The sequence below is a fragment of the Lotus japonicus genome, chromosome 4 (genome assembly GCF_012489685.1).
Source record: "Lotus japonicus ecotype B-129 chromosome 4, LjGifu_v1.2".
NCBI classification, from domain to species: Eukaryota; Viridiplantae; Streptophyta; class Magnoliopsida; order Fabales; family Fabaceae; genus Lotus; species Lotus japonicus.
Genome location: NC_080044.1, coordinates 13,271,041 through 13,295,347, shown reverse-complemented (window position 1 = coordinate 13,295,347; position 24,307 = coordinate 13,271,041). Strand labels below are relative to the sequence as shown.

Sequence of the window (24,307 nt, the reverse complement as noted above, 5' to 3'; positions counted from 1 at the left end):
CCTGGTGTTTCTCTGGAAAATCAACATGACTAAACCAAACAACCCAGAATTTCCTTCCCTTGGAATCTTTAGATGCATGGGGAAACTGATTAAAAAATGTGTATAAAAGTTGGCTTCTTATGCATCAGAGCATATATATACCTTAATATGCAGCACACATCATTGGATTGCTTCATGGTAAGGTAAGTTGGGTTGAACAAAGTGCTGCACTTTGAGCACTGGGTCATCTTGCAAGCCATGAAGCAACTTTTGAAGCTGTTGAGGAACATGAAGTAGAAATCGTGGAAGCAGGCACTAACTTAACTTCAACTTGCCTAGACGAGGTGTATTATATATTTGTTGGCTTGAAGTAATCACAGAGATTGGAGTATCACAGAAACCTGTTAACAAGAGGGCTTGGAACATTGGAATTATAAAACAGAAAAGCAGAGGAACGGGCTAGCCGGCTTCAGTGTTGGTCTCTGCTTCTCCTTGATTGCTTTGCACTAGAGAAAGATCTCTTGAGTTGATCTACAAGAAGCAACTCTTGTAGAATGTGGGGAAGCCTTGCAAATTCCTCTTCAGCTTCTGGAATTGGACTTCTAAGAACACTCTGTCACGCCCAGATTTGAAGAGAAAAAATAGCAGGTTTGCAAGAAGTGATAGAGATGTTTTGCGATGTATCAAGATCCTCATATGAAAGGGAACACATGGCTATGGAGAGTCTATGCAACTCATTTGTTGAGTTTATCAACTTTATTAGGTATATAAATTAGGTATAAATAAGGAGCGCTTTTAAAAAAGAGTACAAATAAGGAGCACCGAGTGTCTTAAGCAGGTATTGAAGAAAATGTTCACTAGTAAGACAATAAGAAACAAAGAAATTTCATTTTAGCTGCAGTTTGCTGCAGCTTGAACTTCCATAGCATCTGCAAACAGGAAGCAAAATATATTGTGAAAAATAGCATAACTACAGCAATAAAGTTGGTTTTATATGCACACTCAACCATAAAATAATTATAAACGAAGACTGAATATCTCAATCGTGTATGTACACCTAACCGTGAGGTATTATGAGCATATTAAAGATAAAAAAAAAAAAAAAACTGTGATTCATAACCATGAAATTGAGAAATGGAAGTGCGGAGATTAGATAAAAGGATGTTCCAGACCATGATTGAAACGATTCGAGCTGCGAGAGTGATTTGTATAAGATAATGTCGTGATATCTAACTGTGAAATCTTACATTGATCATGCCAAATGCATAAATTAGGTTTTCTAGTTTAATCCTTGAACTGATTTTGAACCTAGAATGAATTGTGAGAACAAACATCCAAGCACTAAAAATTGATTCTGACACATGAGAATCAATTTTAATACTTGTAAATGGAAAAACAAAACATGCAGTAAAACATTGCTCTCTCCTTTTGAAGTAGGGCAAGGACTAATTAAGATTTAAGGAACTAGTGATTATTGAAAATTTTGATGAACAGAAAAATGTTATTTTCATCATCCATGCCATGATTCACATTATGGTACAAAGACTAACATTTGGTAACAATGCAACAAGTCCGTTTGCAATTAAAATGTAGTTAACTCACCTGGCCATTTATCAAAAATCGTCAGAAAAACTCAAAGCAGCAACGACGGACCCTATTGTTTCAAAAGTTGACACAATATCAGGGTAGCCTTTCCATAAGGTTGTCAACTTCAGAGATGGGTATAGCCACGTTTCAACAGAATCTACAAAGGAGTTTGTATCAGAGCTCAAAATTGCTTCCAAATCAACTTGTAAACCCTGTGGGATGCTTCCTGTGAACTCCATATTGGCAGCAAGCAACAAACCCTGCATAACTACAAATCCAACCGCAGCAGATCCCTTATAGAGGGGCCTAAAGTTATACCTAAAAGCAGTTCAGTCAGATTTCCACTAATGATCTTCAAATGCAAAAACACATGACTTACACGGACTGAAAATGTAATACCAGTAATATGTCATTCTTAGAATTGCATTTCGCACGTCTTCAAGCACGTTGAAATCAGTAGATCCATAATTTTCACCACAGTAGGCACTGCAGAGAGTCTGACAGATAAAAGTTCCAAGATGGATACAAGGTAAGTGTCACACAATTCATAAGGTGTCCTGAACTATTAATAAATAAAGCATGTCTTCAGATGACTCTTAAAGAAGAATAAAATATCTGTCAGAAATTTTCTAAAGCTGACAATAGTCACGGAAGTGTTAGTGATGATTGAATGATATAGGTGGCAATGTGGCACGAGATCAAGAAAAGATGCTAACAAGACATTCTTTAGAAGCCATATAAAGTGGCCATAGGCATATCTATCACTATCTGAGTATCAGCTAAATAATATACTAGTAGTTGTTTGGTATGAGAAACATACTTCCCATGCCACTTCCATTTCTGCGTCAAAATCTTCCCATCTAGCAGATGTACAAGGTGTTCTAATAGCAAAGTCAAACCCATGTTCCCCCCTGGAAAAAAGTATTCAATTCCCCAGTAAAACAAACAAGCATGAAAAGGCAAAAGCAGCAAAGAAAGGGAAAATAAGAAAGAAAATAGCTTGGAATTTTCACAAGGTTTGTATCTAGCTTACTTTTTTTCAAGGGTTATCCTTGTCCCTTCAAGCTGCTTCCTGAAGAAACATTAACATCCAGAAAGTAAGCATTTGAAGAGATATGTTTTTTGCAGACATTATAAGCACTAAGGACAGTTACCCTTCAAATGCAGTACTGTTGCACGAGGTAGCCAACCAGAAATCCTCACCAATAACTCTATAAAGATCAGAGCACGATTTTGCTAGCATGACCTACGTATCAAACGTTATACTTTCATGAAAGGTAGACTAGAAAACCAAGATTACTCAAGCTATGTAATATAAAACAGAGGAGCATGTAACAATAACCAGGGACTATTATTAAGCTTAGGTAACATTCAAACGGAAGACAAAAGTATCTGGAAGCATTTTTTTCCCAAAAAAATTTGCTAGAAAAAAAAATATAATCCTTGAGCTTTAATTACATTCACAAAGAATATCTTTTTTTTATGGGTTAATTTAAAACACCAAAACAAATTAATGAGAAAACACAGATTACATGTTTCATAGTTATCTGACTTGTGAATTTCAATTTTCTATCTTAGGCACACATTAACCCCTATAAATTGATAAGGCTGGTTGAGGTTGTGCTATAACCAGGTCTACAGAAAACAAATAAAATATATCTATCCTGCAAGTACAAGAAAACTAAAAGTTCTCCAGAGTCCAGAGCTACATCTTTCGGGGTTAGAAGTATGGTGGAGGTCTTCTGCATGGTAAATCAAGCAATGTACAGGAAAATGTATAATTGGTTTATATCACCAATCAACAACTCACCTGTTCTAATTTTCCATCTTTGGAAAGATTGATCATCTCATCTGTGTTGCTGTACACAAATGATCTTTCTTTCATGACAGTCTTCGCAAGATCCAATGTCCTATGGCATTTGAAAATAATAAGCACTTTCTAAGAAAGTCTACTAATACATAACAGACCAATAAAGCACAGTTCTTTACCTTTCATAATTAGGAAAGTAACGAACAACTTTGGCTTGCCCAAGAATCATAGGTGTATGAGAACCAATTCCAGAATTCAAGTCTTTACTGCAGGGAAAAGAAACCAAATCAGAATCCAACACAAGATCTTAATTTGATCCAACACTGAAATAATCTGAAGAAAAACTAGGCACAGTGCAATAACCAATATTGCTAATGAGGTTTAGCAATCGAAAAAAGAAGAAACCAATCTAACCTTGACCAATGAAATTCTGAGCCTATTATTATCACAAATAGAGGAAAGTAAATGGCGTTTCAAAATTTGCATATTTGAATTAACTGTAAATTAATCTTAGCAAAACCTTCCATAAAGAAGCAAAACCACAAAAAGTGGAAAATAATGTAAATGCTGAATATACTCGGTCATAAGGGCATTCTATCCCTCTTTTATGATCCTTAATTAAATGTTAAATAGGCTGCAGTTTTTGCTGAGACCTAAACAAAAGACATCAATGTAAAGCTGCCACTCTATCTGTCCATCACATAGATCTAAACATTCACACAAAAAAATAGAAATAGAAATGAAAACAAAAGCATCTGAAAATGACACATGTTAACAATCTTACATATGCATAAAAAAATATTGAAGGACTCAACTCTAGTAATAATAATAAGAGAAAGGACAAACCATATATAAAAAATTTAGAGGAACAAATAGTAATTCTTACAAGTAAAGAATCCAAATGAGTTTTTTATCAAATAAAAGATGAATATAAATGATTTATTAAAAGAGATTATGAGTAACTAAATTATTTATAAAAATCATACACATTTTGACCTAGCTTGGAAAAGAGTTAAGACTGAAATGCAGAAGGAGAAGTTCATAGTTAATATCTCCTGAAAATTAGGAGAATCGGCCCAGTTTCCTGATTTTAGATTGATAAATGAGTTGATCAAAAGTAAGGTAATAAGAAATCAGATCATTTTGATTTTTTCATAATAGTAGTTCAAGTCAGCAACTTAGCTGCATACAATACCAGTTTGTCGAAGTACCTTTGAGATTACCATGGAAATTTTCTCTCAAGTCTGCACCCTCCTTGTTTTCTCCCCCAATTTTAGGGTTTTATCTTTTCACTTTACATGTAAGCAGTAAAGTAAGTACACAATCTTAAATCTACGAAGTGTGTTTGAAAATATGAATATGACCTTACAAACATTCATATTACCTACACTGACTGAAAATACGAGTGGGACTTCAATATATTTAATATTTCTGCAAGCTTAGTGTACCACAAAACACGATAGCTCTATCATGCCTCTAGGATAATGGGAATTCATAGCACAATCAACAAGAATATTATTAATGAGACATAAGAGAAAATGCATAAAACAAAATGGAGATAAAATGAGAATCTAAGTACGTCCTAAATATATTATTATACATTTAAGATTATGAAATTTCTCAACAACAAACCAAGGGTATTCATTATATGCTCTAATACAATACAATGCAAAAATGGGGTACCTTAGCTTGTTCACCCACATAACAGGGTCACAAGGCTCAGAAATCTGTCTCCATCTAACAGCTAATGAGTAAACATCTTGCCATGACATTGTACAGCTGGATGATCTATCATCTACAGTGCCATGTAAAGATGTTTCCAAGGTACTGCTCGTACTGCAACCAACACCTCCCCTGTTTTGACTGGGCCTGTTAATTCTTTCCCTTCGCTTGGCCCGTTTTCCATTCTTTGAGTTGCCTTTAGAATATTTCCATTCAGCATGCAGGGAACGCCAAGCCTTTGAGACCTTCTGAGCAATTTCAATAGCAGCAAGTCCTGCCATCCGATGCTGATAAATAAGGAATTGTTAATATGCGGATAAAAACCGGTTAGAAGATGATAGTATCAACAATAATGAAAATAAAACACAGATATTGGATGGAAACAAGTCACTTTAAAGTGTAAGCATGAAAAACAGAAATTAAAATGTATCATAACTTTCAGATATCTAGAATAAACTGTCCAAAAAAATCTAGTTTCATAAAGAGACTATAACAACAACACAACAACAACAAACCTTATTCCACTAAGTGAGGTCAGCTAATGGATCACACTACGCCATTGAGCTCGATAAAAAAACCAGGTTATGAGGAATATCATTGATAATGAGATCATTTTTAACAATATTTTCCCAAGTTCTTTTTGGTCTCCCTCTAGCTCTCTTCACATGACTAAATACCATGTTATCAACCTTTCACACAGGTGCTTCCAAAGGTCTTTTTTGCATATGTCCATACCATTTTAACCGATTTTCCATCAGCTTCTACACGATAGGCACCACCCCAATATCTTCTCTTATCCGCTCATTGTGTAACTTATCCTTTCTAGTGTGGCCACTCATCCTTTCTAGTCAATATCTTCAATATGGATCAAACACTAAAGATTTGAGCTTCACAAAGAGACTAAAAACACTATTTAAATAATATATGGTTTTAAAGTTTTTTGAAAAACATAAATGATATAATTTTATGAAAATCACATGCTTTTACTTTGGGGAATACAGTCAGATATAGTGTTCTTGATAACAATTTATTGGGATGGGCATTTTGAAGTAAGCTATAGAATTAAAACCAAAAAACTGGCATCTTTAACCGTAGCTATTTTATAATGTTACTCAACCATTATATATAATCATTTCATTGTCACTCAAAACATGAAATCCTAACATGCCTTGTATTAGCTACCTGGAAGTAAATGGAAAGATAGAACAATTTTGTTTTTTCTTTTGCAGTTTAATTTTACATGATATTAACAAGGGCATTGGTTTTCTCACCACCCCTTTAGATATTCATACCATCCCCTTCCTCACTTTCAATTTGCGGAATGTATGATTTGTGTACCTCATTTATAAGTGTGGTACGTAATTGGTTCCCGCACACATAAGTGCAGTAAATTTGGGTGGTGAGAAAATGAAAAAGGGTGAAATTAAAACCAATTCCCTATTAACAAAGATCATTAGATTTTTTAGATGTGATATATCCATAAGTCTAGTGGAACAAAGAAAAAAGTACAACTCCAATTTATCAATTTAATACACCAAAGACTATCGAGGAGTAAAGTGGCCCTTAACTGAAAAAAAAGGATTTGTTGGAAAAAGGAAGGAAAATTATTACCATCAATGAGCCACAAGACATAGAAGAGCATGAAACCAGGAATAACTTTACCTGACGTCTATTAGGCAGGAATCCAGGACAATCATACTGGATTTTCTTGCCAATGGAGTCTGCAGCCTGTAGAAGAGCAGCCTTCTGCTTTGTAATAGTAAATTCTTGCTTTCTAAGCTTTCCCTTCCTTAAAGAATCACGCAAAGGAGGTTGTCTGAACACCTTTTCACATACATTCTTTGGATGCAATCTCTTGCACCAGTACTCCTGCATATAAAGAAGATACAAACATATATCATAGAAATGGGAACCCCATGCTTTACAAATGTGAATAAATAAGTATATCATGATTAAAGACCCAATTGCTAAAGATTCTTTAAACCCTTCTTGAACTCCCCATGGGCATGATTATGAAATATTTTCTTTTCTCCAATTTTCCAATAATTGGGTTACTTTACACACATGTCCACGTAGAAACTGACAAATTCGTATGTCAAGAGGGATTTTTAATTAAGACATCTTTGTATTAATAAACATGAGAAGTACTAAGGAGAGGTGGGATTATTTTCATAAACATTACCTTAAAAAGTGCATCAATATCTCCATCAATATCGAACCAGCAAAAATCATTGTTAAACTTTGAGGCTGTGTACAGAGTAATCTCCTTCTGCAACATAAAAAAGGATTGGAACACATCATAGAACTAGGTTCTAAATGAATGAAACTCAATAAGGACCACCTTAACTCCCATAGCACCAATGCCAAACATAAATCCATCCGCAGAATTTTATGATGCCAAATAAAAATGACACGACTAGTAAGCTATATGGAGCTGTATTAAGGGAAGGATACAATTGTTTGCTGATGTTGACAAGCATGATAACTATGCGACCTTAGGAACTAGAGAACAAGAAAACAGCCCTAATTTGAAACATGACTACAGAAATTTGCATGTTTAAAACAGCCCCATCAATTTGTACATTGGTGGGGCCATAATCTCTTTCTGGCTCTACCTGAAGCTTGCTATGATACTCACTATTCAATAACCTCAGCAAAATATTATGTAATGGTGTTCTTTTGGATAAGTAGAATATTATTATGAAAGAAAAAATTTAAAAACCAGATCATTTACAGATATATTATTTCACAGTAAAATAAACCTGATAAAAGGCAAGGCATTGTAGCGCAAACTTCTCCATTGAGTCCGAATCCAAATTCAGTGCAGCATCATAATCCTTGACCTGTGACCATTAGATAAAGTTGTAGCATGACAAATGTAAGCCAACATTGAACCCCAAAAATAAAAATTAGTGATAATTGTAATACCGCCTCTTTGTATTGTCCAACAGCTTGGTAGCAGGAAGCTCTTAAATATAAACAGTCAATGTTGGTGCCATCAATGCTCAAGCCCCTTGTTAAATCCTTGATAGCTTTCCTGTGACAGTTAGACCCAGTTGTAATCAGAAATAAAATCAAACCAAATTTTGTGGAACTTCAGGAATACTCATGAGCACAAAATAATTCTCCCTCAAAGTGTTTGTTCTCTAATACAATCCAAATTTTCCAAATACAAAACCATCCTCTTAATGAGATTCCATTTCAATCAATATAACTGTCATGGAAAACAGCAAGTAATCTAAATTCTCCTAATATCCTTCCATGATCCCTACTTAGTTCCTAAAACCAGTATTATAAACTATTTTTTTTGTTCCTTAAAGCATTCACCTTATTCCATGTTCTACGATCAATATATATTTCCATAACTGCTTGTAAGTGTGCAGCTATATTTTATAGCTTTCCTAACTAGTGTTCAAGGACCAGTCCTTGTAAGAGGATATAGGCATTCATGCAGCTTCATTTGTTTTGCAGGCTTATAGAGTGGTTTTGCTGTTGATAGTTACAGGAGTTTAGCAATTGTATTCTGTCAGTTGTAGTCAGTTTAGGGTTTAGTTGTAGTCTGAGATAGGATTGGCAACCAAAGAGAAGAAAAAGAATTGATTTTATTCAAAAGATGGATACTATTGTTGAGAGTCTCAGCTTCTCTCCCTAAAGTCATTATCTTACAACTTGAATGCCTCACAATAAGTCCTCACTTCCTACTAACTCACTAAACCATTCACAATTTAGGTTAGATAACTATTATTACAATAAAAACCTTTATTAACCCATAACTGTCACTCCCTCGTTCTTATCAGCCTGTTAGTACTAATTGCTATTCTGTTAGTTCAGATAAATCTGCTAGTTTGTTATGCAGTTAGAGCTATAACTGTTGACACAGTATTTAACTAAATATCTGTCTTAGAGATCAGTGCATTGTACATTTTACAATTCAGCTTTCGTTAGTGAGTTCACCAAAATTATCTTGAGCATTTTCTCACTTTCTTTCATTTTCTCTTATTTTCTTGTCTCTCTGTTTTTTCTAATAATTGTCAAGACTCTAAACACTAAACAGTCACTTCAACAAATATTCGACTTTTTCAATTAATCAGCAGTCATGATTGTACAAGTACCTATGCTCACCCATTGCATGAAACAAAACGCCACGCAAATGATACCCTCCTGCAAATCTAACATCCAAATGTAAAAGTAATCAGCCTCAGGTAAAGCAGACAGATAAAAAGTAAACCAGCAAAAAAAAACAATGCCAATATGACTAATAGTAATACACTTCATTCACAACAATTACCTCTCGTCAATTCGTAGCACCTCATTTAGACATTCATGAGCTTTAGTTGCATTTGCTAGATCATGATAGAACTGTCAAAACCATACATCATAACATATTACCAATAAAAGTCATCCAATAGAATAGCTTTACTTAGGGTTTGGTTGGGGAAAAATGAAAGAGAGACAAGGTGAGGGGAGGTTTTTATAAAACTTTCTTGTTTGGTTTAATATTTTGGAGGGGAATGTAATATAGACAACCAAATTCCATCCACACTCAATGTTGGCTTCCCTCCAATACTGGAAGGATTTGGAGGCGAGAGAAAAAGGGTCTAGAATATTTAAATGTATTAACTAAAATATCTGTAGTTTTGAAGCACATATAAGGATATAAAAGTAAATTAGTTTTAAAATCCCTCCTCTCTCCTTATGAACCAAACAAGTAAAGGGTTATTTTCCCACCGGTCACCTCATCTCCTTTGAACCAAATACTGTTAAGAACATGACTGGCAATAAATACTTAAATATGCAGAACCTATGACTCCTAGGTCTTTGTCATCAAAAGCCAAATGCACATTCATACCTACCAAGGCTAGTTAGCAAAATTGCCTAAGAAAAATAGCTTTGAGCCTATATATAAGAAACTATAAAAATTGTAGCCTAGCAAATAGAAATAAACCTATAGGCTATAACTGAATAAAAAAACATGTGAACCAATCTGGTGTGCAATGCATTCTTGAAGTCAAGTTGAATAAGTGAATTGGAATACAGGCACTAGTGAAGTAAAATATAGATACCATCATACCAGAGAGAATACAAGAACACAACTAAACATATTTCAGGCAAACACAATTTTTATAATATGATCACACTATCAGTACAGTACTGGAATGGTAGATAGATACCTGAATCAGATGTGCCCATGCTTCAAGGAAATTTCTGTCAAGTTGAAGTGCTTTTAGATGGGCTTCTTCAGCTTTCTTATAATCACCAATTGAAGATAGTGCTAAACCCTGTGAAGTCATTTAAGTGAAAGAATAATGACATTTTCCATGTAATATAGCAGATCAGGAAAACAACATCAAAGTCCAGAATCAATGAAGATTTAAGTATTAAGACTTAAGGCTCACCAAATATGTGTAGGCGGAGCTATTATCCTTATCTAGAATCAAACAAGCTGAAAGGTCTTCAACAGCAGCACCAAACTCTTTAAACTTGAAATTGACCATCCCTGCATTGAATTTTATGAAAATCAAGCTCCCAACTTGAAACTATGATATCTTAACCAAAAGTAAAAACTAAGGGTAATCACAAGAGAACTAGACAAAGAGGAACCACATTGAAAAACACTCGCGAGGAGGGAGGGAGGTGAAAAAATAAATAAAAAAGCCCCTAAATTCAGAGTGTAAAAAAAATAAAAGATTTATATCTATAAATGAAATAGAAGGATTTTAAATATAAAAATTGCAGTCCCATTGATTGAATTCCTTATGTGACTGTGCTCTCTAAAACCCCATAATGTTGCCCAGAAAAAATACAAACAGACCAGCGGAAGTGAAAATTAGAGCCACGAGACAGAACCCAACCTGAGTAAAAGTCCATATAACTTTAAGCCAACAGACTGAATTTTTTATATAGGAATAAACAAATAAACATCAAGGAAAGAAATTTTACGGCTCATAACATGTGCACATAAAATGAGCACAGGAACCTAACTGACTAATACAATAATCTGATGATCCCAAATGACACTTTTCTGTGTTGCAAATTTGCAATTAATCAATAAGTACAATTAATTACCCAGGTACAGTAAAATAGTATACACCTTGATTGCTAAAATTCCATGCACAGAGAAAAGGTTCTTATACAAATTCATCCAGAATTCCAAATGTGTTGATTCTCTATCTGCTTCTTACAAATGACTATATACATTCACACAAGATATATTAAGAGTAACAAGTACAATCATGTCATGCCACAGAAAAACTTATCCAGTTTCTCTGTCTTAACTTGTAGTAATTACCACAAAATACATGTATGCACCCAACATAGCGAGCAAAAAAAGAGAGGCATAATTAATTATTCCAGCATAAAAATAGTTATGCAAATAGTAAAATGAAAATGAAAGACTCAGTTAAAGACAAGCTACCTCTCTCATGTAAGATATCTGCAGAGTTGGGTTCAAGCTCTAAAGCTTTAGTCATGTCTTCAATAGCCTAATATCAATATTACAAGAGGGGGTAAACGGAAATTGTCACATTTACTGATTGGTACTTGTGCAAAGAAAAATATCATATACCAATCAGAAGAGAGACATCACAGCAGACGCAAAAAAAATACAGTCTATTCATATTTCAAACTTTTTATACAACATAATATCTTGTATGTTGTAGTTAGAGACTGCAATAACATTAAATTTAACAAGATTACAGACCATAGGACTTCTGATGACAACATTAGTTTAGCAACAAAAGAATTTAGTGTTTAGGCAATGCCGAAATATTACTTAAACCAAACTTAGAATCTAAGTTAAAACAAGTAAAGCCAAGCATACATAAAAGCAAAACTTGAAATTTGCTCCCAATTTTTATTTTCAATAATAGAAATGATCATAAAGCAATAAGCAAAGGGTGGCCCATGCCCACCAAGTCTCCCACCATTGTCAGTTTCAAGTCTCAACATGATAATCTTAGAATTAGGGTTAGCAATGCTCACCTCAGCAAACTCTCCCAAGGCTGCCCGGGCCTGACCTCTCCTTGTCCATGCCTCACTGGCCAATGGATTAAATTGTATAGCCTAAGATATACAACATGAAAATTACTTACATATAGAAGAAATACCATATCTCTTTATAGACCTGTTAGATAGTATCTGTTAAAGTACCTTTGTAAAATCAGCTATAGCAGCATCAATTTCTCTCTGGAATGCATATGCAGTCCCTCTTCCTATCAATGCCTCAGGGTATGCAGGGTCCTTTTTCAATATCTGTGAGTATGATGGCAACAAAGCTGCAGTATGTTATTTGATAGAAGGAAAAAAGGGGGGCAAGATAGCAAATGCCAAAAAGGAAGAAACCAAGAGGATTACTAGTGAGGAAAAATGTTCACCTGGTCAAAAATGGATATGGCCTGAGCATATTTTCCTTCATTAACCTGCGAAAGAACTCAATATCAAATATGCTTTTAAACACATAAATACAACAACTCAGAAGTTGTCGTGCAATATTTCTCATTCAAGTAAAAGTATGAAAACAAACCTCTGATATACCCCTGGAGAGTCGAAAATCTATACTTATGGAATTTGTCTTTGAAATCCGAGTAAGACAGAACTTCTTATTCTTTCTTGCTTCATCTTTTATTTCACAGGGAAAAATAAATTTACTGATTGGGTTTCTAAAACTTTCAGTGACATTAATTGAGTCGCTACTATTGGCAGATACTTTAACGCCTGATTCTGAAGAGTCACTTGAGTCATTACATGATTCAGAAGCATAAGATAGTGAATCAAGAACATCAGGGCTTCCATTCACTTGGGCATCAGATTTATAAGTCTCTCTATCTTCATCATGCAATTCATTTTTCGGGTCAGAGTTATCAATTGACTTCAGGCATATCTCAGATTTATCACAAGCATCACCACATAACTGAGCCAACCTATCTTGATTCTTATCAGTTTCACTCGAGTTCCCATTACTCAGAGAACCTGATTCAGAAAGTGGCACAGATGCCGCACGGGTTTCACTCAGTGCATCGTTGCCTTGTTTTGCTGTCCTCAAAAGCTCTTCAAGTTCTAGAAGCTGCCTCAAATCCCCAGAGTGATGCAGAGCATGCTCATAGCCTTGCTCCCACACCAACAAAGCATCTGCTTTCCTTCCCAGCTCCGAGAGCGCGCAACCTAGGTGAGACAAAATAAACCATCACCCCATTCAAAAGGCAACACACATGTCTGAGCATGAAATTTACAAACTCACAACGAAATTTCATCGTAAACAAGAAGGATCACATGATGCTAAATTGCTAATCCATAAACAGCATGAACAAATCCATTATAGAATCAAGAAAAATTCCAACATGATATGCATCAATCAACTCCGTTCTTACTTCAGTTAAGTAAGTTTAAATTTCCTTTTCCCTCTACTGCATTGGTTTCAGAGCGCAATCGTTGTAACCCTAATTCAACTATTTAACTAATCACAAGAAGCAGAAAAATGTTAAAATGCCCCAGGGGATAGAAAATCGAACAAATTTTTCGGATAAAGTCAGCGGCGGCAGCAGCGTAAATTTTCAATTCATAGTGCATTTTACTCTGAAATAACGAGTTACATATGCGATTTGATACAGGTAAGAAAAACCTAAATTCAATCACACCAAAAACAAAAGGAAGAAACAGTGAATTGAATTGAATTGGATACAACACCTTTGAGAATATGAGGTTGAAGAAACGCAGGATCAAGCTGAAGCGCTCTATCACAGTCCTTGATCACATGCTTGTGGAGCTCCAATTTGCTGTAGCAAAAGGCACGGTTGCTGAAGAAACGAAGAAAAATGCAATTAGGCATTCAATCAATAATGGAAAATGGAGAAGGAAGAAGAAGAAGAAGAAGAAGAAGAAGTGTGTGGAATACGCACCATATGTCTTGGATTGAAGCGGAGCGAGAAATGAGAGAATCGAGAACTCGAATGGCCTTGGACCAGTCCTTGGAGGCGCAGAACCGAGTTAACTCGACTCGCTCGGAGGTTGCAGCAGGAGCCATGAGTGAGTGAGTGAGTGAGTGAGGTGCAGGGAATCGGTGTTTTGAATTGTGACTGGGTTCAGTGAATGTGAAAGTTGGGGCAGTTGTTGTGTTGTGCAGTGGTTAGTTAACACTTAACAGGTGCAGGACTGGAAATTGGGAAGAAGGCGAGTGCTAGATAGATAGCAGCGGTGCTTGGAAGGAAGGGTCACTCACGTGCACAGTATAAATGCTTAAGTGTATGGTCAATTGGTCATCGTCTTAGTGGCACTCCACGTGTATTTGGTTGATGACGTGGCAGCTAACTAGTGGCAACATGGCATCGTCTTAGCTTACTAGTTACTTGGGTGTTCACCATTTGGATAGGTTCGGTTTTTTAAAGGAAAATCCATATGATTCATTTTCTTCTTTTTTTGTTTGGATTTGATTGAATTTCGATTTTGAAATGCACAGTAAACACATGATTCTACGTCAACGTTATATCAATTCAGTAATGTCTAAAGTGATTCAGATTAATGTACAAGCTAATATTTAAACATAAGAAGGGAACACATTGTTACATGAAAGTGATACTCAATATCATATGTAGGGGGTTCATCGAATCGATCGATCCAATGAAACCGACGAACCGAACTAAAGCAATTGGATTGGTTTTTTTTTTTTGTTATTCGATTAAAAATCGATCCAAACCAATAAAAATTAATGAAGATTGGTTCGGTTCACGATTTCAAAAATTAAAAACCAATGAACCGATGAACCGAACCGATGATATATATTTATTAATAAAATATTTAAATATATATATATATACATAAATATATGTATTTATTAAAGAAATGTTTTGATGAAATATTCTCTATGTTAGACTTTTTATGTACGGTACATTTTCATGTGGCAAACCCAACATCTTTTGATTTTGCAACTACATTATTCATGAAATAATTTAAGCATATGAGATAAAGATATAACACATAAAGATGTAAATATGTAAGTATGAAAAATATGATACATTTACAAATAAAATTATTTATGTTTATTAATTTTGGAAATGGATTGAATTGGTTTGATTTGGAAAATTAAATCTGAAATCTAAGGCAATTTAATTAAAAAATTATTTTTTTTCAATTTTCGGTCTAGTCTAGGGTTGGCAAGGGGCCTCGTGGGGGCGGGTTTTACCATTCTCACATCCGAGCCCGAACATAACACCCAAACTCAAACACGAACTCAAATTCAATATGGGCGCAAAAGTTAAACTCAAACCCTGGAATTTCGGGTTACCCGAACCCAAACCCAAAACTTGATGTGAGCACCGAACCCGCAAAAAACCCAAAAATCCGACCCGGAAACAACATGAACATAAGCTCATTAAATCTCATCATCTTTCTAATACAAAGGAAAAAATATAGTTCATGAACATAAGCTGATAAACCAAATAATTCATGAATTTTTTACATTAAAGAAAACTCTACTTAGTAACTTTATAAAATATATATAAGAGCTGGTAATTACATGCATAAGGTTTCGGGTTTGGGTGCGAGGTTAATCAATCTCACACCCGAACCCAAACAGGTTTTACAATTTGGGTGAAACCCAAACTCAAACCCGAAGAAATCGGTTTCGCCCGAAATTTCGGATTGAGTCCCGCGGGTGTGGGTTTTCCTGCATATTGAAGTCTACTTAGTTATCTGTTTGATTGAGATTCAATTTTTTTTATTGGACTTTCAGTTTTTAAAAGATTGGATTAATTATGAACATCTTACTAGGTACTATTGACTGAGACAAATTAAATTGGAATGTAAAGTGATTGAAATTGTTCCACGTCTAGTCGTCTATAGGAAATAGATCATTAATTGTCCTGCCTTGCATGAGCTATAATTGTTCAATTCGTAGTTCTACTAACATTATGTTAATAGTCTAAGAGCATCTCCAACGTTGGTTTCTTAGACCAGGTGGAGATGCTAAGGAACCGTTTCTTATTTTTTGGCAGCGTTGGAGTTGATCTAGGTGGCAGTTTGGTTCTTTACAAACAGTGCAAAGTTCCTTCCACAAGGAATTTTGTTTTTTGGTTTCTTAGCACTAAAAAATAATTTTTTCTCTCACCAAAACCCAATTGATTTCCGTGGGAATACAACAGAATGAAGATGAAGGTAAGAAGAAGATGAAATTGAACCCAACACAGATATGCAGAACATAATAGGAAGACATGAAATTGAAAAAAAAACAATATCATTAATTTTTTGAAAATTACAAAGAACAAAAAACTAATTTTTACAGAGAAAAAAAATTCATGGAAGCTCGAATCTTGTAGTGCATGTGTGAAAAGTGACCTCCTTTCCTCCGATCACGTGGAAAAGGAACCACATTAGCTCCAATCTGGTGGAAAAGGAACCACCTCCGATTTGCTCCGATCTGGTGAATTTGATGACGGGTAGTGATGGGGATGTCGGATTTAGTGGAAAAGGAAGCTCCTTTGCGAGCTCAAAGCCTTTGAGCGTATGAAACAAGGGTTGTGGGGGCGGAAGGTGGCTGTTTGGTGGCGGTGGTGGCCGGCTGGCGGCGAATTTGTGGCCGGTTGAGGGCTTAGGCCAGAGAGACAGAAGAAGTGAGGGAGAGAGGATTTGAACCCATAAGTCAGAGGAGGAAGAAGAAGTGATAGAGAGAGGAAGAGAAGAAGAAGAAGAAGAAGTTCAGAAGAAAAGAGGAAGAAGACATGAACGGAAGAAAAAGCAGATTGAGAGCGTGAGAGGAAGGGGTGAATGGAGGCTAGGGTTTCATCAACAGGTTGGGGGATTTGATTTTATAGCTGGTGACTGGTTCACCCGGTCATCCACCCGTTGGGACCGGTTTTGACTGGCTGGAGCCAGTTTTAAGACGGGTTTGGGTAAAAGTGACTGGTTTTTAATATTAAAATTAAATTATTGATTTAATATTTTAATTTAAATAAAAAATTGATGAAAATTAAAATTATTTTTAAATTAGATTACTTCAAAAAAGAATTATTGTTATAAATATTAATAACATTGATTTAATATTAAATTTTAAATCTAAAATGAGTGAAAATATATATTATAAATTAATATTGTATGGTGGGACACGGGTGAGACCCTTGAAATAGTAATTTAAGAAACCATGAGTTGGAGCAAAATCTGCTTCAATTCCTTAGGAGTTCCTTAAGTCTGATGTGTCAATACGGACACACAGAAATAGTGTAGAATATTGATGAATAGTGTGTAAGAAACCAAATAAGAAACTTTAGCACTGGAGTTGCTCTAAGAGCATCTCCAATGCATAATTGCTAGTTGGGTTGCTTAAAAACTATTTCGGTGGGTTCAGACTGACACATAGGATTTAAGCAACCCAAGCAGAATTCGCTCCAACCACGGTTGCTTAGTTTACATTTAGTTGGGTCTCATTATACCTCTTATATTTATATTATTTTAAGGTAATGACACTATACAAGTACATGAATGAAAGAGGAAATATGATTTTTTAGTCAAAAAGTAAGGAGAGAGAAAATAAGCAACCGTTGCTTAAATTTAAGCAACCCAACTGCCACGTCATATTGCTCCAGTGGTGCTTCAAAATAAGGAACGTTGCTTAAGTTGTCAACTGGATTTAAACAACCCCATTGGAGATGCTCTAAGAAGTCATATATGCTTTATGGTTGACCATATATTCTCACATAATAAGCTATGGTGATGGATCGGTACTCATGGTTAGTAGTTAGTTAGCTTAGAAGTGCTAGTAGTTTGTCGGTTAGTTAGAGGAGTTATTCAGGTTTGTTTCCTATAAATAAAAGGGAGTTAAAGTGAGTTGGGGTATCTTTGAATTTTCAAAATCACTTGGATTTGGGGTTAGAGAGAGTATTGAATCTCTCTTAGAAGAGATGTTTGATATCTCTTGTATCTTCCTCTAATTACCAAATTGAGTTTCATCAATAACTTTTTACATTTTTCTGGGTTCTATTAGTGATGGATATGAGGTAATTATGGAAGAGAGTATCCATAGTAATTCATCACATTCACGGATTGTTGCTACTAAACTAACCATCTCACATTTATTTGTTGTTAGTACTTGTTCTGTACTAGGGAGATCTGATGTAAGAGCCTGACAGAAAGTAAACCCTAGCAGAGTACTAAAAATATCATAAAAGGAATATTCTCATTAAATGTTCAAAAGGTACTTTTTACAAGGTGCTGACCACTCCTTTTATAGAGGGAGTGATCGTTGATGTGGACTCCCACGACCCTTCACGATCTTTCCCACTCGTTCTCTCTCTTCCTTTTTCTTCTATAAATACACCTTTTCACTTTTCACTTTTCACTTTTGCTGAAAACTTTCTCTGTAATTCCTCACTTTCTCTCTTCAAGCTCCGGCGAACCTCCACTGCTCCGGCCGTCGTCATTGCGCGGTGCTCCCCCATAGCCGACGTCCTCTTTACTCAATCTTGCAATTCATCCTCCGGTTAGTTTTCCTTCTTTCTTGAAACTCTTCACTTCTGTTTTCTTCTTGAATCTGTTCTTCTTCTTTCTTTCTCGAGTCTGTTCATCTTCTTTTTATTTTCTTTTTATGAAACTGCCTCGTATGTCATTGCCAAACGCTAGCCTTTCTTCCCTAGAACTTTCTTCACCCTCCACCGAGGGGGAAGTTTCTGCCCCCACTGTTATTGAGATTCACTCCTCGCCTTCTACTCACGAGGATTCCGGTCCCGCCGGTTCGGTAGACTCCATTTTGTCTTCCAATGGAGACTTGTCCTCACCCGAATGGCGCTCGAACGCGCATTTGGTTGAAGATAAATGTCTCTGGCGGTCCATCTGGGGCAGCATAGGGAGCATCAACTCACTTCGCATATCTGCCCAAGGATTTACCAAGATAAATCCCGTCACCTCCAATAATGAGGATCTTCTATTGAACATTCTTCCCTGTGGCGAGGATGATTGTGTCCTTTTACGTAAAGAGCCGATCGATGAATCGCCCGATTTCTTCTATGTTTATGGTTATTTTTTCTTAGACTTGAATATCAAACTCCCATTTTCGCCTTTTATATGTCACGTTCTTTCCTTTCTGAACGTGGCGCCTTGTCAACTTCAACCCAACGCCTAGGGTTTTATCCGCTGCTTTGAAATTCTCTGCGAGCACTTGAGTTTCACTCCCACCTACCCCTTGTTTTTCCATTTCTATAAGTCAGTTACCACCAAACCTACATCAGTAAAATGGGTTCCCCTCTTAGCCCGTAAGAACATGAGCCGGTTCACCGCCCTTAAAAGCCATTACAAGGTATGGCAGAAGAAATATTTTAAAGTTATGGAGTCACCCGAAATAAGGAACCTGTTCCGCGATTCTGACAATAATCCTCTCTTCCCCTTTTACTGGACAAAAAACCCTCGCCGAAAAATATTCGTTTCATACGACGCCTTGGATGATTCCGAGCGAGGCGTCGCCGATTACCTTCGCACACTACCAGTAATCTCTGGTCATGACTTGATTGAGGCGTCGAAATCCGGCACTTTAAATGAATTTTTTAGTAAGTTTTTAATCTTTGCCCATAACTTGTTTTTCTTTTTGTTCATGTATCTTGTCTAATTGGTGTCTTCTATGCAGCTACGATGGGAAAAGGCAAGGTTGATGCGAACCCAATCAAGATGAAGGAATACCTCGCCCAATCTGCCGCGGCAGCAAAGAAAAGGGCCGCCGAAAATGAACAAAAGAAAAAGAATGATGGTACTTCGGGCTCTGATAACGTCAGAGACCCTAAGCGCCAAAGGACTTCAAGCGCTGCTGGTGGCAAACCTCTTCATCAGTCCACTCTCGATCCAAAAGGTCATCCGGCGGAGAAAAAGAAGGGACATGACAGTGTCCCGCCCCCTCAACAAGATTCAAGCATACTAATCAACCGCCCTCCAACTCCATTTAGCCAAGCTGGCCCTAGCTCCGCCATTGGTGGCGAGGCTCCTCCCCCTTTGCTGAGCTTATCTGATCCTAACTTCAACGGGTTAGACTTCATGACCCGCACCTTTGACAACCGAATTCACAAGGATGTTTCCGGCCAAGGCCCCCCCAACATTGCTTCTGTGGCGATCCATCACACTCTTTCTGCCGCCAGTACTGTGGCGGGGATGGCTCAATGTGTGAAGGAGCTGATTTCAGCCAAGAACCGTTTTGAGAAGAAGGCGGCCGATTACAAGACTGCATATGAGCGAGCTAAGGCTGATGCTGAGACTGCCAACAAAAAGCTGAAATCTGCTGAGGAGAAATGCGCTAAGTTATCTGATGACTTGGCTGCTTCGGACTTGCTCCTTCAGAAGACCAAGTCCTTGAAGGAAGCCATCAACGACAAACACACTGCTGTTCAGGCCAAGTGCCAAAAACTGGAAAAGAAGTACGATCACCTGAATGTTTCCATCTTGGGGCGTGCTTCTCTACAATTTGCTCAAGGCTTTTTGGCGGCCAAAGAGCAAATAAGTGTAGTTGAGCCAGGCTTTGATCTTAACCGCATTGGATATTTGAAGGATATCAAGGATGGTCAAGTGGTTGGCGATGATGACGTTAGCCTCGACCTCCTTCCTCAATTCAATGATGAAAGTGAGCCTGAAGAAGGAGAAGATGGTGGGGATGGAAATGACCAGAACAAGGATGAGGACCAAGGAAAAGAAGACCCTCAAGCCGTTGCAGGCCAGGGAGGCAGCGCCAACAACGAGAACCTGCCTTGAAGTTATTCTGTTTTTATTTTGTTAAGTCTAAATTTTAGCTTTGGGCCTTGCCCTTTTTGCTCTCTGCTTTGTTGTTTTAAATCATGTACGGGCTTCGCCCCTTTTATCACCTTTAATGAAGTCTTATTTGAGTTTGTTGTTACCTTGAAGTTATTACCACGCTTTGTTGTTATTTATGTTTGCGTACTTTAGCCGATTTTACGACGAGGCTTGGTTTCTAGTGGCCACTAGAATTGCCAAGGCTTGTAATATTTGATGGCGATACTTTCTTATTCCGAAAGATTTATTCGCGGTAGTTTATACCTTGATACAATTTACCTTGCATAAGTAACAAGTTAAAAAGAAATAACGATTCTGTTGAAATGATCTTTTCATTGCTTTTTCATACATGGGAACAATGGTCCCTCTTTATACATGCCGCCTCATTAAAAACCTTTCCAAAGAAAGGAAAAAAGAGTGCGGCTTCATTCATCTTTGTTGTTTCTTAACTAAAATACTGCTTCAAATGAGAGGCGTTCCACGTTCGCGGAACCTTTTGACCATTAAGTTGTTCCAACTTATAAGCTCCTCCTCCAACGTCGCCTATAATCCTGTAAGGCCCGCCCCAATTGGGTGACAGTTTGTTGTGCTTGTCAGGTATTGTATTTTTTCGGAGCACCAAGTCTCCTACCCTCATCTTTCTTGGCACTACTTTCGTTGAGAATTTTCTTGCAATCTTCACTTTCCCCGCCTCGTTCCTTATGTGTGCCTCACGTTGTTCCTCAGGCAGCATGATTAAGTTTGCTATTAAATTTTCCCCGTTGTCATTCTCATTAAACCTAGCCACTCGCCAACTTTGGTTTTCAACTTCGACAGGAAGCATGGCATCGGTCCCATAAGTTAAACGATACGGGGTTTCCTTCGTGCTTGATTGCTCAGTAGTGTTATATGCCCAAAGGACGCCTGGTAGTTCTTCCGCCCAAAGTCCTTTTGCTTCATCCAGCTTTTTCTTTAAACCTTTTAAAATAACTTTGTTCGCCGATTCAGCCAGTCCATTGGTTTGTGGATGTTCTACCGAGGCAAATCGCATTTCAATTCCCATTTCCGTGCAAAATTCCCGGGTGACATTACTTGTAAATTGGGTTCCATTATCCATTACCAATGCCATTGGGACCCCGAATCTGCACACAATCCTTCGCCACAGAAAATTCCTAACCTTGGCGGCTGTGATAGTCGCCACTGCCTCAGCTTCTATCCACTTAGTGAAGTAATCAACCGCCACGATGATATACTTCATTTGTGCCTTTGCTACGGGGAATGGTCCTAGAATGTCTGTCCCCCACATAGTGAATGGCCAGGGCGCCATCATGGTTGTTAATTCTTCCGGTGGGGCCTTATGTAAGTCAGAAAAGACTTGACATTTTTCACATTTCTTTACATATTCTAGACAGTCCTTCTTCATTGTCGGCCAATAGAATCCTGCTCTCAAAACTTTCACTGCCAAGGATCGCCCTCCGATATGACTGGAACACACACCCTCGTGGACTTCCGCCATTATCCCCAAGGCGTCCTTGGTATCAACACATTTGAGCATAGGAGACATGATTCCTCGCCGATACAACTCACCATCCACCAGTGTGTAAAAACTGGCCTCCTTGCGTTTTGCTCTTGTGTTCAGATCATCATCCTTCGGGGGGTTCTCTAGGAAGATTTTGATTGACTCCATCCAAGAAGGCTCGCTCTCACCTACTGACTTTACTGTCTTTAACTTTATTTCTACCAAGTCAATGCTCGGGCGAGGAAGGGTTTCCTGAATGACTGTTTGATAATTACCCAATCTCCCCGTGCTCGCCAACTTTGCTAACACATCAGCTCTCTCATTTTGTCCCCTGGGGACATGCTCTATTTTAATATCTTTGATCTCCATCATCAATCTGCGCACCACTTCCAAGTATTTGGAAAGCTGCGGATCCTTCACCTGATACTCGCCCTTCACCTGTTTAACCACTAGCTGCGAATCTCCTTTGATAAATAACCTCTGAACTCCCAACTCAATGGCTAGCCTTAATCCTGTGATCAAAGCCTCATATTCGGATTGATTGTTGCTTGCTTTGAACTCGAATTTCAGAGACTGTTCAATGACCATTCTATCTGGACTTTCAATAGTTATCCCAGCCCCACTGCCAGTGTTATTGGAGGATCCATCCACAGATAGGACCCATTCTCCTTGAGTCTTCTCGCCTTCCGTGGGCGTTAATTCCGCCACGAAGTCGACCAAACTTTGGATTGTGACTTGGCCCCTTGGTTCATATTGTATATCATACTCCGATAATTCAACTGACCAGCTAACCAATCGTCCTGATAAATCAGGCTTCTGAAGTACTTGCCTTAGGGGAACATCAGTTTTAACTTTGACTTGGAAACTTTGGAAATAAGGCCTGAGTCGCCTTGCTGTTTTCAAAATTGCCAAAGCCGCCTTTTCAATTTTTTGGTATCGCAACTCTGCCCCCTGCAAAGTATGGCTCACGAAATATATAACCACCTGCTTTTTTCCTTCTTCCTGGAGCAACACCGTACTCACCGCCTTGTCAGTAACTGCTAAATAGAGCACTAATGGAACGCCTGGTGTTGGCTTGGAGAGTACTGGTAATGTGGTTAATGTTTCTTTCAATTTGGTAAAAGCTTGCTCGCATTCCTCTGTCCACTGAAACTTTGAACTCTTTTTCAAGCATGTGAAGAATGGGGCCGCTTTGTCACCCGCCATCGGCAAGAAACGTGACAAGGCGGCCATTCGTCCTGTCAAACGTTGAACCTCCTTTACACTTGTTGGGCTTTTCATCTCCAAGATCGCTCTTCCCTTATCAGGATTCACTTATATTCCTCTTGATGTTAACATAAATCCCAAGAACTTTCCTCCCTGGATCCCAAAAGAACACTTCTCAGGATTCAACTTCATTTGATATGCTCTTAATTGAGTAAACGCTTCCTTGAGATCGCCGCCATGATCACTAGCCCTGGCGGACTTTACAATCATGTCGTCCACATATACCTCCATATTCCTGCCCACTTGTTTTGAAAAAATTTTATCCATGAGCCGTTGGTACGTAGCTCCTGCATTCTTCAAACCAAAAGGCATTGTCTTGTAACAATAGTTCGTCTGATTGGTCATAAATGCCGTACTTTCCTCGTCCGAGGGATGCATCATGATTTGATTATAGCCCGAGTAAGCATCCATGAGACTTAAAAGTTCATTTCCGGAAGCTCCATCCACAAGCTTATCGACATTGAGAAGTGGATACGAATCCTTGGGACACACTTTGTTCAAGCTTGTGTAGTCCGTGCACATTCGCCCGTTTCCATTGGCCTTCTTGACCATCACAACATTGGCGAGCCACGCTGGGTACTGTACCTCACGGATGAAGCGAGCCTTGATCAGTTTTTCAGTCTCTAATTGTACGGCCTTGTTCTTTTCATCACTCATTCTTCGCCTTGGTTGGATGACTGGGGTCGCCCCTGGTCGTA

The 24,307-nt window shown here is 37.6% G+C and overlaps 1 protein-coding gene across 1 annotated transcript; it reads right to left on the bottom strand.

Annotated features, from left to right (window-relative positions):
• Nucleotides 1-702: 702 nt before the first annotated feature.
• Nucleotides 703-14,287, bottom strand: LOC130710975 (suppressor of RPS4-RLD 1-like). Its single transcript, XM_057560386.1, has 24 exons — nucleotides 13,993-14,287; nucleotides 13,781-13,890; nucleotides 12,621-13,258; nucleotides 12,472-12,516; nucleotides 12,248-12,349; nucleotides 12,080-12,160; nucleotides 11,514-11,580; nucleotides 10,495-10,595; nucleotides 10,270-10,377; nucleotides 9,387-9,457; nucleotides 9,211-9,267; nucleotides 8,027-8,135; nucleotides 7,861-7,941; nucleotides 7,281-7,367; nucleotides 6,761-6,967; nucleotides 5,060-5,385; nucleotides 3,556-3,642; nucleotides 3,377-3,476; nucleotides 2,721-2,812; nucleotides 2,600-2,638; nucleotides 2,387-2,477; nucleotides 1,966-2,063; nucleotides 1,582-1,884; nucleotides 703-908 (listed from the first exon to the last, which is right to left on the bottom strand). The coding sequence occupies exons 1-23, from the start codon at nucleotides 14,115-14,117 to the stop codon at nucleotides 1,593-1,595; spliced, it is 3,114 nt and encodes a 1,037-aa protein (XP_057416369.1). The 5' UTR covers nucleotides 14,118-14,287; the 3' UTR covers nucleotides 703-908; nucleotides 1,582-1,592.
• Between the last annotated feature and the right edge of the window lie 10,020 nt (nucleotides 14,288-24,307).

What these genes read in the sequence shown, in the direction of transcription:
- LOC130710975 (XM_057560386.1), bottom strand. Translation starts at nt 14,117, where the DNA reads ATGGCTCCTGCTGCAACCTCCGAGCGAGTCGAGTTAACTCGGTTCTGC. An exon ending in AATGCCTTGCCTTTTATCAG is followed by an intron (nt 7,368 to 7,860) that starts GTTTATTTTACT and finishes TTTATGTTGCAG; the next exon opens with AAGGAGATTACTCTGTACAC. An exon ending in AACAGTACTGCATTTGAAGG is followed by an intron (nt 2,639 to 2,720) that starts GTAACTGTCCTT and finishes ATGTTTCTTCAG; the next exon opens with GAAGCAGCTTGAAGGGACAA.